The sequence below is a fragment of the Equus przewalskii genome, chromosome 19 (genome assembly GCF_037783145.1).
Source record: "Equus przewalskii isolate Varuska chromosome 19, EquPr2, whole genome shotgun sequence".
NCBI classification, from domain to species: domain Eukaryota; kingdom Metazoa; phylum Chordata; class Mammalia; order Perissodactyla; family Equidae; genus Equus; species Equus przewalskii.
This window is the reverse complement of record NC_091849.1, coordinates 16852886-16868229: the sequence shown is the minus strand read 5'-3', so window position 1 is coordinate 16868229 and position 15344 is coordinate 16852886. Positions and strand designations below refer to the sequence as shown.

The window sequence follows — 15344 nt, the reverse complement described above, 5'->3', positions numbered from 1 at the left end:
TGTAAAATAAGCTAATGGGTCCAAAGTAAAGGATCAGAAAATTATTCCATAAAGTGTAGCTTGAGTGAATCATTTCAATGACAGCAGTTTTGGTAGCAAAAAGACTTTTTTTCTCTTATTATTCCATGGTTCTATGTGAATACCTTAATTCTCTAAATACACCTTCAGTGGTTACAAAAAGGATATACTTACGATATGAAAGGCTCTGAGGTTTTATATTAGAGCTATCTTTGAGGCAATTTTGTTTGAATTAGTGTTTGGTAACTTCGCGTGGACATGTGTTTGAGTAGCATGAACTTGTGCTCCATTAGGATAGACTGAGTCTTAATAATGTTTGTATTTCTAAGGTTTTACCATATGGTTTGGTACATCTTTGTTGGAATTTGTCATCATATTTGTCATTGAACCATTACCATTTAAAAGCTTTATATGAGTTTAGTGTAATTAAAAGTAATCCTTAACACTCTGTTGTACTTTGAAGGGACATCGGTCAACTAACCATACCTGCACAGCTCAGCTGATTTTTACGGAAGTAAAGGATACCACACTGTGGATTATGGCTGGACAAAATTCAAAGATTACAGATAATTGAAGTCATTTGGCATAGCCAAGGGAACACCTGAAAGGATGAGGAAGGCAGGCTATGAATGTACCGTAGTTCAGTGTTGCAGGAAGGCAGAGTATAGCAAAATGTAGATGACAGTAGTATATATTAGTAAATTAGTACAAATTAAAGCCTTAAATTAGGTATTAGTTGAATTATAGTAAATAGAAATTCCTATAGGAAGATGATATACTATAAACAAAATTTCTGTTGTAGAATTTTAACTAGGTCCGTTGCTTATTAATTATGTGATTAATACTAGAACTATTGCTTAGGTGAAAAACAACACTTTAAGTAGTCCAGCTTGGATTGTAGTAATTTTGCAATAAGATAAATGTTTTCTCCCAGTAATGATATTTCAGTTAATGTTTAGATTAGAAAGCTTCCCTAATTGTTTTTTTTTTTTTTTTGCACTCTCCTCTTCCCATCGTTATAGGTTTCACCTCACCAAAGGCGGATTCTCTTGCTGCTCAGCCTACCACTACGAGCCCGGTGGTTTATACAAGACCAGCAATAAGTAGCTTTTCTTCTAGTGGAACTGGGTTTGGGGAAGGTTTAAAAGCTGAGTCATCGTGGCAGTGTGATACTTGTCTACTCCAGAACAAAGTTACAGACAACAAGTGCGTAGCCTGTCAAGCGACAAAATCGCCACCAAGAGATACTGCTAAACAGACTGGAATTGGGACTCCAAGCAAAAGTGGCAAACCAACTCTTTCTGCATCAGGGACAGGCTTTGGAGACAAATTTAAAGCAGCAGTAGGAACTTGGGATTGTGATACCTGTTTAGTACAAAATAAACCTGAAGTGATAAAATGTGTAGCTTGTGAAACACCGAAACCTGGAACTGGTGTTAAGCGAGTCATTACATTGCCAGTGGCTTCAGAAAGTGCCGTAACTATGGCTGCTTCATCCTCCAGCTGCACTGTGACCCCTGGTACCTTAGGATTTGGAGATAAATTCAAAAGGCCTGTGGGATCTTGGGAGTGTCCAGTATGCTGTATTTCTAATAATGCAGAAGACAATAAATGTGTGTCCTGTATGTCTGAGAAACCAGGTACGTTGATGATTGTTTGGAATAATTTTGTCATTTCTTTAGTAGAACATTTTAATTTATTCTCTATAACACCACTAAGAACAACTTCAGTATTTTAAATGTTTCAGGATGAGCATTTCCTCATACATCTTAATTTTTCTAAACTATCTTGAGGTTAAAATGACTGGCTTGAGGCTAGGTCTGCATGTTCTCTTAGGATAGGAGATGTTTTCGTCAATCCCATATATACCTTGACCTCTTCTTGGATGTAGTTTTATCAGAAACTTCTTGCTCTTCATGATCGTTTTCAAAGTTGACTAATAGAGATAATGTAAGGTCTTAGAATGGGGCAGTGTTTCTCAAACCTTTATACAAAATGAAATATTACTTTGTCTCTTTTTCTCTGAGTAGAAGTGAGGATGGCTAGTGGTCATTTCCAGAGAAGGTTTCGTTAAGGGGTAGACAACGTTGCTTTATGAAGAGGCTGTGGGTGAATATTAATGGTGATATTGTGCCTGTATGCTTTCTGCCAGAGATACTGCCGCTGTAGTTCACTACTGAATCATTAATGAAAACATTCTAACTTAGCCCACCAGAAAAATGGAGTTTGGTTTGAGTTTTTCCTGTTTCTCTGTTCAAATTTGAAAGAGTTACTGAAGATTCAAATTGATCTTTAATTCATCTGGAAATGACTCTTTGCTGTTTTTGTAATGCTATCATAATTATTTGGTACAGATATATGGTGACATGGATGCTAAATAAAACATATATGAGTATCCTGGGAATTATATTTCCTATTTTTATTGCATTTATTCATGGACGTGTGGTTTTATATCTGCAATGGAAAGCTCTTGAGTTATTAGCCTAAACCCCTTGTCTGAACACAAGGAGTGAGCCATATTTCTAATTCCTATTGGACATCGCCACAAGAATAAGATTTCAGAATCTTTGTTTTAAAATATCTTCGTCTTCCCATATGGCATCCCTCCTCTAAAAAAAGTAGAAAGCCCTTGATGCTTGTAGGAGACCAAAATTCTGAGTTGACAGGAAAATAAAACTTTGAGTCAGGAAATAAATTCTTACACACAAAGGCAGCTCATATATGTATCAAAGAACTTTGACTTCATCCTGTAAATGGTGACCATCATTTTAAGCAGAGGAGTGATAAAGTCAAATTTGCATTTTTGATAAATCATTCGGTGGCTTTTTGGAGGATAGATTTGAAATTCAGAGACCAGAGAACAGTTTAGGAAGTTGTATCAATAATACAGGCAAAGTGTGATGTGTACTAATGAAATTAAATAAGGATGGGGTATGTAGAATAATGTACAGTTGAAGACATGTTGATTTCAAGCTGCTGAAGTTGACATTCAGATATATGTGAGGCCTTTGGATATACTGATAATGGAGCCTCTGGGCTGGAGATCAGATTTGGGAGTCATTGGCTCATAGTTTTCAAATAAGTCATGGGAGTCAAGGTTATGTAAGGTGAGTGAATGGAGTGAATAGAGAAGACAGCCTAAAACTGAATTCTGCTAATTTAAGGGAGTGGCAGGGATAAAACTTTGGAACACTTAATTTCTTAAAGGCATAACTGGACAGGGAAAACAAAATCCACATGATACTTGTTGCTTCTTAGAAGGATGAATTTCAAGGGAACAAGACCAGAGGTCTGAATAAGAAGGTGGTTATTCAAGCAGGAGATAAGGGGAGCTTGAACTAGAACAGCAGTAGAAAGGTCAGAAAAAATGAGAAATGAAATAGATTAGAGAAATACGTAAGGGAGGAGGAGCCATCTAGCCAATCTCACCAGGTGGATAATGGAACTATCAGCTAAGAAAAAGACCACAGGAATGAAGCTCAGAAGTGTGGGTTGTAGGTACAGATCAGGAAACTTTTATTGGTGATGAAAACCATCAGAGTGGATGAGAGGTTGTGAGAAGGGCAGTGGACCAAAGATGGAACCTCAGGGAGCAATTTTATTGGCAAGATGGAATAAAACATGCCAATAAAACACAGAGGTCAGGTAACTGGGAGAAGTGACAACAATTGGAAAACATTTAGAGAAGTGGGAGTACCAGAATGAATGGCTCCATTCTCAACCCTGTATTTCTTCAGCATTGTGCCTTGCAGACCCATCCTTCTTGTGCAGCCTCCTCTCCCCACAAACTTGCTAGTTCTGCTTAAAGATTTAAATAATCGAGTCTGTGAATCCATCTCCTGCTCCTTAGCCATTTCTTCCTCCTTTGCACTCTTGTTTAGATCATTTCTCACTTTCCATCTTGGTGATGGTGCTACTATGTATTTATGTTTTTCTTTCTCCTTTTTAGCTCATGAGCACCTTTAGAAGTTAAGCAACATTTTATTCATCTCTATGTCCCCAGAACCTAAGTACATTATGGTGTTTGATAAACGTCTGTTAAATGGCTAGCTTATAACAGAAATGCCATGAACATAGTAGTAGGTGATGTCGAGTTGAATTGCAAAGTGGATGATAGAATACTTCTACGCAAAAATGATTATTTGAAAGGCAGAGACCTGTACTTTGAAATCTTGAAATTAATATGGTCTGTGGCTGTGTATTTTTTATGTCTCCAAATAATGCCTCCAATTTATATCTTACATTTTATAATGCTGTGCTGTTGGAAGAAATTTGATAAAGAGTCTTAAGAAAAATTTAGTCCTTTAGGCTCCAATTTGTGAGCATGATTTTTTTTAACTGGCTATTCAAACTTGAGGTTAAGAGGGAGCTCATCATTGAGCAAGGTGAATGTGAGCTGCTCATTTATAAGAGTAAAAGAAATCTGAGATGTTTTTACTGTTTTTAACAATGTAATGTCTATATTTCTGGCGTTTTCTCTGTGTTAATAGGAAACACTAATAAAAATGGAACGTTCGGACTTACTGGTATCATTAAGATACTGACATAATGCAAATTAGAATTTTCATGTGTATCCTCATTATTTTTTAGGCAGTTCAGGACCTGCCTCAAGTAGCACCACTGTCCCTGTCTCTCTGTCTTCTGGAGGCTGCCTAGGATTGGACAAGTTCAAGAAACCTGAGGGAAGCTGGGATTGTGAAGTATGCCTAGTGCAGAATAAAGCAGATTCTACCAAATGCGTAGCATGTGAAAGTGCAAAGCCAGGCACAAAATCTGAGTTCAAAGGTAAGGTGTTGGTAAAGTGCCTCCTGGTATTGCCATTTTAAAGTGAAATATTTGCAAACAGCTTTAGTTTTAAAATTACTCATTCTCTATTGAAAATTCATCTAAAATGAGGTATCGTCCTAGACTTCTGGCTCATGTCTATCTCTGAGTTACTATAAAGTTGGATTATTTGCTGGTCAGCAGTGGGGTATCTTTCTGTAGCAGGGTAGAAGAACTATTCTGTCACGTGTTACTGAGTCTGAGAGAGTTTTAGGTTTCTATTTTTAATTGTTAACAGCCCTTTGGCATCTCAATGAATTTCCTGACTCTTATTTGGCTGGGAATTTACACCCCTAGAACCTTATCGTAAAGAATCTAGATTTGGGCTTTGGTTTCCCAGAGTATGTCTCAGATTTTATTATGTTATGTAAATGGAAAGAAGAACCTCTGAAAGTAACTTATACTTAATTACCTGGAGGCCAAGTTTTTCTAGTCTTCATATTCCTGTGTGAATTATTTCATGTTTTATATGGGACACAGTTTAGTCAAAATTTTGATTTTGGGTAAATCAAAAGCTGGATTTTGGGGAGGGGGGAAGCTAGAAAGGAAAAAAAATTTTACATCTGAGAAAGATTTTAATCTGTAAGAGAGTAGGCCTAAAAGATGGGAATGTAAGAGCATTAAAAAAAGGAGTATCCAACTTTTACTACTCATAATTACGCCTTGGATTAGTTATTGGCTTTCAAACTTTTTTGACTGCAAACCAAAGTCAGTAAACTTTCACCTTGTGACCCGTCACATGCACAGTGTCTATGTGATTGAAAGAAAAGTTTTACAAACTAATACTTATCTCTAGTATGTGTAAGATACCCTAGTGTTTTCTATTTTTTTTCTTTTTAGAAGGCAAATGCTGGTTGCCGCCTACTAAATTAATTACATGACTAATGGGATACAACAGGTTTGAAAGCCACTGCTGCCTTCCAGTGTACTTTAGCTCCCTCTCTAGCTGTACCTCAGGGTCCCTGTCCCATGTTTTCTACCTGTAGTGCAGTAATCATCATACCTTTAAATCTGTCCCTTTGAGGCAGAGGTGATAATTAGTTAATTATTTTCTTTGGCACCATTATTTATAGCTTTCTATGTACTACCACTTAAGGTATTTCAGAGACCATGTGGATGGCCGTTTGCTCCTGAGATTCTGATGGACTGTTTCCATTAAGTTTCTTAGGGAAAGAAAGTGGGGTGGGTAATCATTAAAAGGGGAAGACGGAAGAGGAGGGTTTGTAAAGCTTGGCCATCGTTTGTCTTTATTTCCGCATGGGTAGCAGAGTTGTGGATAAATATCTTGGCACCCTTCAATGATTCCTTTGCTGAGTCAGCCAGTCAAGTGCTTCATTTCTGGTTTATTCAGCTCCAGAAAAGCATTAGGAATCCAAGACTTTGATCTCGTCAGTATAGCAGTATCTTTTTAAATACTGCTTCCACTCATGTAATTCTTGTTCTTTGATGGCTAAAAAAAAACTGTTTTAGATTCTTGAGTAAATAACACATTTATTCAGAAGATTTAAAAATTAAATTATGACAGGATTCACAGTGAAAAGTATTTCATGACCCCACTGGCACATTTTCCATCCTTCCTCCCCCAGCAAAGGTAATAGCTGTGGTTAATTTCTCATAACTCTTTCAGAGTTTCTTTATGCATATCATAAGCAAATATAGTCTTATTCTGTATCTTCTTATTTCCCTCTACCTTGTTAGAAAAGGCTATATACCACAGTGCCTTTCTGCCCCCTTGGTTTTATTATGGATTAGCTTGGACACATATTTGTTCTTCATTCTGGATTACATATGGCATTTTGATTGTCTGTGAATTTATCTTTCAAATAAAGACTCAGCTGTAGAATTCCTGGGTCAAAGGGTATATGTGTTTGTAATTTTTGGTAAATATTGATGAATTGCCTCCCATACATTTTGTGCTAATTTACACCTCCACCTGCAGTGTGTTAATAAAGTATCTGTTACTCCTAGTCTCATCACCAACACTGTTTTATCAAACTTATTTGACCTCTGCCAGTCTGATAGATGACAAGTGGCATGTCAGTGTAGTTGTGACGATTGAGATGTAATTCCCATGGTGAATATTGGCACCTTGGTTCATGTTTACTACCATTGCTAATACTCTTCAAAGCAGGCCTTTTCAAAGTTATTCCTACTCCCTTTGGTTTTCAAAGTTTAGATTTTGTTTGAGAGAATAACTGTAATTCAGTGTCTTTGGTGTCTCTTATATTTTTTGAAGGCTTTGGTACATCTTCCTCATCTTCAAACCCAGCAGCCTCATCCTTCAAATTTGGTATCCCATCATCCTCTTCCGGGCCTTCTCAGACTTTAACAAACACTGGAAATTTTAAATTTGGAGATCAAGGAGGCTTCAAAATAGGTGTGTCATCAGATTCTGGGTCTATAAACACCGTGAGTGAAGGCTTTAAATTTTCTAAACCAATAGGAGATTTGAAATTTGGAGTTTCATCTGATTCTAAACCTGAAGAAGTTAAAAAAGACAGTAAGAACGATAATAATTTTAAATTTGGACTTTCTTCTGGTTTAAGCAATCCACCCTCTTTAGCTCCATTTCAGTTTGGGATGTCTAATCTTGGGCAGCAAGAAAAGAAAGAGGAACTGCCTAAATCTTCATCTGCAGGCTTTAGCTTTGGTACAGGTGTTATTAACTCTACCCCTGCTGCTACTAACACTGCGGTGGCCTCCGAGAACAAGAGCAGCTTCAGTTTTGGAACCACAGAAACCAAGAGTGTCTCAGTGACTCCTTTCACGTGTAAGACAGCAGAAGCAACAAAAGAAGAAATGCCTGCCGCCAAAGGAGGGTTTGCTTTTGGCAATATGGAAGCTGCCCCTCTACCATCTGCCTCATTGTTTGCTTTGGGAAGGACAGAAGAGAAACAGCAAGAGCCTGTCACTTCTACTTCTCTGGTGTTTGGGAAGAAAGCTGACAACGAAGAGCCAAAGTGTCAACCAGTGTTTTCCTTTGGGAATTCAGAGCAAACCAAAGATGAGAGTTCTTCAAAGTCGACCTTTAGTTTCAGTATGGCAAAACCATCTGAGAAGGAATCTGAACAGCCAACAAAGGCCACTTTTACTTTTGGAGCTCAAACCAGTACTACAGCTGGTAAGTATTAAACGTTTTCTTACAAGGTGTCTCTGATATCTTGACAAACGCAGCAAGTCAAGGAATGGTTTACACTGAACATAGTTGAGAGAGTACCAGTAACAGAACTCTTGGGGAAGGAGCCTAGGATTCTCAGTTTTATCTGCTTCAAACCCCCATGATTCTGATGAAGTTATCTGCGGATCGAATTTTGAGAAATACAGCTCTAAGGGAAAGCCCACGATATACATTTGTCTGAGGCTTTCTTCTGTTTGGGCTTTTATAATCAGAATTAGCATATGCTATTCAGGATAGGCATTCTTTCTTAAGCTCATAAAATATTTCTTAACTAATAAAATCTTTATAAATAGGCCTTCATTTGGAAATAGAGATAATTACTCACTATCAGACATTTAAGGAACATGGACAACAAAAATAATTAATTCCTGAGGAATAGAGGTGGTTATGAAAACTAAAATCCTGAAGAAAAAAACGAAATAGCATTTTTAAAAGTTAAAAAACATGGTTGGTGAAATAAGATCATTCTGTACACTGAGTAGCAGAAAAAACATAGCAGATAATCAGATTAGTGTACTGGAATTTCCCAGAACACAGTAAAGAATCAAATTAAACACTTATGAACACTTTTGGATAATAAATTGAAAACACAACAAAATGAAAAATTAACTTAAAAAAATAGTATGGAATTTAACACATAGGTATGAGTAGTTTTTGTCTATTAAATTTTTACTTGAAAATTTAAAAACACTTTAAAGAAAAACTAAATTATGTACTATATGGAAAGGGATAAAAATGAGGTAGGGTCTAATCAAATTTAATCATGGTGTCACCATACTGTTTCCATTGAAATCAGCGCTCTTAAAGCCTCCTGTTAACCAACTTGAAAATGAGCCAACATGCTCCATTTTCTGTGAATCATACTACTGTCCATATCGTAATGTGACCAGCCCTGTTTAGTAGACAATATGGGAACTTCAGTAAGGTGGCTAGATCCAGGATCACCATATAAAAATCAATGGCTTTTCTCCAGATCTGCAATAAGTAGTTGGACAACATATCTCATTTGTATTTTCTAACATTTCTAATTTGTATTTTATAATAGCAACAGAACCTGTTACATGCTAAATAATGAAAAGAACATAAAAGTCTACACAGAAATCGAAGTACAATGATGTACACCTGAAAAAAAACATAAAGGGCATATTTAATACTTGTTCCTAAGTGAGAATATTCCCCCCATCCCCAATATAATTTCTCTTCTTAGAGGAATTTTTGCCAAGCGTGATAGGCTAAACTAATTCTAAAATTTCATATGGAAGGAGAAACGCACAGAAGATTTTGGGGAGAAGGGCAAGTACACAGTCGGGTTTGCCCTACTAATCTCAAACTATACTGTAAAGCTACAGTAATTAAAACTGTCTAGTAACAATAACTGTAGAGGAAACATGCACATATATCTGGAAATTTAGTATGAGATAAAGGTGGAGTTAAAAATTGGTGAGCAAAGGATGCACGAGTCAATAAATGCTACAGAGAAAGTTGGCTATTATTTGGAGAAATTGAAGTTATAATCTTGCTGACATAAACTTCAAAATCAAATTTATAAAACCACAGCTATCTCCCACTGTCTGAATTTGCTATCCAAACACAGTATCCAATTAGATTGGGATTTAAGGGATATTTTAACTTTTGTTAATCTGAAGGCTGAAGGTTTTCCTATGTAAGACAAAAAATCCATAAGCCCTAAGAGAAAAGCTGGGTGTATTTGACTGTATCAAAATTTAATGTAACAGTTGTCCATTTGATGAATGAATCTATATAGAAAACTTAGTGATTCTGTTTTCTAATGAAATCTTAGATTTAGCATAGGGAAAAATGCTTTCTGGACTGCTTGTTCTTAAAGATTTTTGTTTTTTAATTTCTGTCTTACAGATCAAGGTGCAGCAAAGCCAATTTTTAGCTTCTTGAACAACAATTCCTCTAATTCAAGTACACCAGCCACTTCTGCCTCCAGTGCACCTGCGGCCTCTTTTGTGTTTGGACAGGCCAGCAATCCTGTGAGCAGCTCTGCCTTTGGTAACTCTGCTGAATCCAGTACATCTCAGTCTTTGCTGTTTTCTCAAGAAAGCAAACCAGCAACCACGTCCAGCACGGGTACAGCTGTCACCCCGTTTGTCTTTGGTCCTGGAGCCAGCAGTAATAGTACTGCAACCTCTGGTTTCAGCTTTGGAGCTACAACCACATCCAGCTCTGCAGGTACATTTAAAAAAGCAAAACCATGCTGGATTGGCTTTAATTATATCAAACCTTAGCAAATAATATAGCAGGTTATCACAAAACAGCATGGGTGCCTTTTAGGTCATCTATACCCGGGATGTTGTCGTTACTCACCATGTGGAATAAATGTACACTTTGTGTTCAAGTTTATTATAATTAACTCTTGGAAACAATTTTTCTAATCTCAACAAGAGTGTAATCGTTAGTTTTTCCAAGTGTTCTTTTTGAAATGTTAAATTGTAGGTAAGCAGACACTGGGCATTATTTTATTAAACATTAGTTCCTCATTATGCACTATATATATGATTATGACATTAGCTGATTTCTGCAGTGTATTAAATTTCTGATGAGAAATCAGTTGACTTCTTAGATATATCCCTTTACCTAAAAATTTTGGATTATGAAGGTGGGGAGGCTTGTTAATAGTTTTTTTTAATACGGGTTCTATATGGTTTTACTAAATAATGGTAGAGAGAATAGTAATCTTAATCATTATTCAAAACTTGTCTTGATGGGATTTATTAAGCAAGGTAAGAATCTGAAAAGAAGTCTGAAATTTGCTTTTGCGTTTATAGAGATTTCTTGAGGATTATCTCGTTTTAGCTATCATGGTGATACAAGTATTTCTGTGGGCCTCTAGGATCCTCCTTTGTATTTGGCACTGGACCTTCAGCACCATCTGCCAGTCCAGCATTTGGTGCTAACCAGACCCCAACATTTGGACAAAGTCAAGGTGCCAGCCAGCCTAATCCGCCAGGCTTTGGGTCTATATCATCTTCAGCAGCATTGTTTTCTGCTGGTTCTCAGCCTGCACCACCTACTTTTGGGACAGTGTCAAGCAGTAGCCAGCCTCCTGTCTTTGGACAACAGCCTTGTCAGTCTGCGTTTGGCTCTGGAACAGCTCCTAATTCCAGTAAGTGTGTAGTAGTGATGTAGTTTGTATCTGTACTTAGGTTCTATATGTTTTAAATATAATTTTTCTTTGAACTTTGAAACCATGTGTATGTCTTTCCTTTTTTTGGTCTCTGGTACTTGGCAGAATAGAGAGGTGTATGTCTAGACTTAACTGTAAACAACATTCCCTATTTTCACACTATTAAGCACTTTTAAGGTACTAACGTGTTTGATTAAAATGTAGTTATTTCTTGCTCTTTGATTTAGGTGCTGGATTCATTCAGTCCTATTTTTCCCCAGCTGAATTTCGGGGCACTCTAGATTTCAGCTGTATTTCCTAATCTCTTTATGACTAGATTATACCCCAAGCTCCAGGCTCCTGGACAATCCAGCTGAGGGGTCTCATGACGCTTCCTCTTTGAGGATACTAGCTTTTTCACTTGCATGTTTACATAAACATTCCTGTGGCTTTTTAAATATCACTAATCACATTGTAGTATAATGATGTATTTCCTTAAGATTGCACCGTGTATATTTTTCTAATTGTGAAATATAACCTCATATAGAAAAGCATGAAACATAAGTGAACTATGCAGTGTTGAAGCAAACCCTTGTGTAACCAGGAGCCCCTTCTGTATCCCTTTTTGATCACATTCCTCTCTTCTTTCCTTGCTCTAATGCTATCTTGGTTTTTATGGTAATCATTTTTGTTTTTTTTTAAAGTTAACTACTGATAGATGCATCTCTACAAAATACAGTTTTGCCCAATTTTTAACTATATAAATGGAATCTTACCATATTCAGTCTTTTGATTATTGCTCCTTTCACTCTGTCTTATCTGTAAGGTTCATCCATGTTATTGCATACAGTTTGTTCATTTTCATTGCTGTAGAGTAAATCACTGTATGAATATACAGCAATTTATCCATATAGTGTTGACAAATGTTTCTGTTGTTTTTAGCTATTAGGGAATGCAACCTTGCACATTCTCCCTGGGAGAGGGATTGCCAAATTAAAAGGTGTGCATATCTTATACTTTAGAAGATAATATAAATTTTTCCTGATGGATTGTGCCAATTCACATCCTACCAGCATTGTATAAGGATTGTCATATTTGGATTCTACTTGATTTCATTTTTTGGGAAGTCTTTTTATAAGGTTTTTGGGTCATTTTTCTGTTCAGTTGTTTTGCTTTTGTTTATTGATTTGTAGGAGTTCTTTCTTCTAGATATTAGTATTTTGTCGGTACATGTAGCAAATTTCTCATGTTTTGTGACACTTTTTAATTGAGATTTATTGACTTTATTCTCCTAATGTGGAATTGGAGAGAGTTTAGCTTTCTTTGATACAGGTAACATTGCCCTCCATCCTCCTAATGTAGTGACATACGGTTAGATCGGTATTCTAAGTATGCAAATACAGTATGATGTACTGTGATTTTCTTTTCTATACAAAACTTGGGGCTGTTTTTCACTATCTCAAAGAAATTTCTCAGAATCTTCTAGCATGCTCCTCCCACCACGCTTTCTAGGACTGCTGTTTAACTGTGGTGTCGGGGATCTCTTTTTAACTGTCTCTTTGTAGATTCCTTTAGCTTCCTCTTAAAGGAATCTCTGTTTCCTGGATGCCGTGTCTTCCTTCTTTTTCTCTTGTTTTGATGGAGTACATCTTCCAGTGATTGCTTAAAGACTCAGGGAAGAAAATTTTGAGGGCTTGCATTTCTTTTGGAAGGATGTTTCTTCTGCCCCCATGTTTGGTAAGATTTTGGTTGAATATAGATTTAGATTGGAAATCATTTTCATAATTTTGAGAGCATTCCTTCGTTGTGGACTTTCTGGCTCCCAGGGTTACTCTTCAAGTTTTGACTGATCTGTGATTTTTGACTTATTTCTTCTTTCTGGAATCTCAGAATCTTTTGTTTTGCCTCCAGTGTTGTGACTTATCAGGAGGATGTTCCTTGGTCCGAATCCATTTTATCTATTGATTATGTAAGGAATGTAGTGTGTCCTTTCGTGAACTTTGATTCCTGGGAATTTTCTTGAATTATTTCTTTGAAGATTTTATGCCTTATTCTCTAACTTTCATTCTCTCTTTTTTTCCCCACTTTTTGTCTTTGTTGTACTTTCTGGGAAGATTTCTTCACTTTATCTTTTTACTTCCGCTAGTATCACTTTTTAATTTCCAAGTCTTCTTTTTTGTTCTGTGGATATTTCCTGTTTATATCCTTCTGTTGTTTCAGAACTGTTATCTGTTGATCTCTTGAGGATATTAATAATGAGGTGGTTTATTTCTTAAAGCTTTTGCTTAGTTTCTCCAAATTGCTTTTGGTCTTAATGTTTCTTATGAAATACTTTCCTCAAATGTCTGTTGCTGCTTGACTATCTGCTCCAAGCTTTTAGATTTTTTTCAGTTGGAGTAAGAATATTTCACATGAGTTCTACACTTTCAGCAAATAAAGTGAACAATACAGCATTGTTAACTATAGGCACGCTGTAGAACAGCAGGCCTCTAGAACTTACTCATCTTGCCTAACTAAAACTTTATACCCACTGAATAGCAACTCCCAATTTCCTCCCATCCTCCTCCCCACCACCAGCAGCCACCATTCTTCTCTTTGCTTCCATGAGTTTGGCTGTTTTAGATACCTCACGTAAGTGAAATCGTGAAATACTTGTCCTTCTGTGACTGGCGTATTTCACTTAGCATAATGTCTTCCAGGTTCATCCATGTTTTTGCATATTGCAAGATTTCTTTCTTTCTTTTTTTTTTTTTTTACTTAAGATTATGATAGTTTACAACCTTGTGAAATTTCAGTTGTCAGTCATGTTGTAGGTACACTCTTTCACCCTTTGTGCTCACCCCCACCCCCCCTTTCCCCTGGTAACCACTAATCTGTTCTCTTTGTCTACATGTTTAACTTCCACATATGAGTGGAGTCATACAGAGATTGTCTTTCTCTGTCTGGCTTATTTCACTTAACATAATACCCTCCAGGTCCATCCATGTTGTTGTGAATGGGACGATTTTATCCTTTTTTATGGCTGAGTAATGTTCCATTGTATATATATACCATATCTTCTTTATCCAGTCGTCAGTTAGTTGATGGGCACTTAGGTTGCTTCCACATCTTGGCTATTGTAAATAATGCTGCAGTGAACATAGGGGTACATGGGACTTTTGATATTGCGGATTTCAAGTTATTTGGATAGATACCCAGTAGTGGGATGGCTGGGTGATATGGTATTTCTATTTTTAATTTTTTGAGAAGTCTCCATACTGTTTTCCATAGTGGCTGCACCAGTTTGCATTCCCACCAGCAGTGTATGAGGGTTCCTTTTTCTCCACAACCTCTCCAACATTTGTTACTATTAGTTTTAGATATTTTTTCCATTCTAATGGGTGTAAGGTGATATCTTAGTGTAGTTTTGATTTGCATTTTCCTGACGATTAGTGATGAGCTCTTTTCATGTGTCTATTGGCCATCCATATATCTTCTTTGGAGAAAGGTCTGTTCATGTCCCCTGCCCATTTTTTGATCAGGTTGTTTGATTTTTTTGTTGTTGAGTTGTGTGAGTTCTTTATATAGTATAGAGATTAACCCTTTGTCGGATATATGACTTGCAAATATTTTCTCCCAATTGGTTGGTTGTTGTTTTGTTTCAATCCTGTTTTCCCTTGCCTTGAAGAAGCTCTTTAGTCTGATGAAGTCCCATTTGTTTATTCTTTCTGTTGTTTCCCTTGTCTGGGAAGACATGATGTCCAAAAAGATCCTTTAGATACTGATGTCAGAGATTGTGTTGCCATGGGGCCGGCCCAGTGGCACAGCAGTTAAGTGCACACGTTCCGCTTCTCGGCAGCCAGGGGTTCGCTGGTTCGAATCCTGGGTGTGGACATGGCACTGCTTGGCAAAAGCCATGCTGTCGTAGGCGTCCCACGTATAAAGCAGAGGAAGATGGGCATGGATGTTAGCTCAGGGCCAGTCTTGCTCAGCAAAAAGAGGATTGGCAGTAGTTAGCTCAGGGCTAATCTTCCTCAAAAAAAAAAAAATAAAGAGTGTACTGCTTATATTTTCTTCTAGAAGCCTTATGGTTTCAGGTCTTATCTTTAGGTCTTTGATTCATTTTCAGTTTATTTTTGTGAATGGTAAAAAAGAATGGTCAATTTTCATTCTTTTACATGTGACTTTCCGGTTTTCCCAGCACCATTTGTT

The 15344-nt window shown here is 36.9% G+C and overlaps 1 protein-coding gene across 8 annotated transcripts in view; it reads left to right on the top strand.

Moving 5' to 3' along the window:
• NUP153 (nucleoporin 153) overlaps positions 1–15344 on the top strand; it is an 83171-nt gene that overhangs the window by 63084 nt on the left and 4743 nt on the right. For all 8 annotated transcript variants that reach the window (XM_070584120.1, XM_070584118.1, XM_070584121.1 and 5 more), the window contains 5 exons: positions 1041–1658; positions 4609–4803; positions 7079–7963; positions 9896–10219; positions 10881–11153. In XM_070584120.1, the coding sequence (XP_070440221.1) occupies positions 1041–1658; positions 4609–4803; positions 7079–7963; positions 9896–10219; positions 10881–11153 (2295 nt within the window). The remainder of the gene's footprint in view (positions 1–1040; positions 1659–4608; positions 4804–7078; positions 7964–9895; positions 10220–10880; positions 11154–15344) is intronic.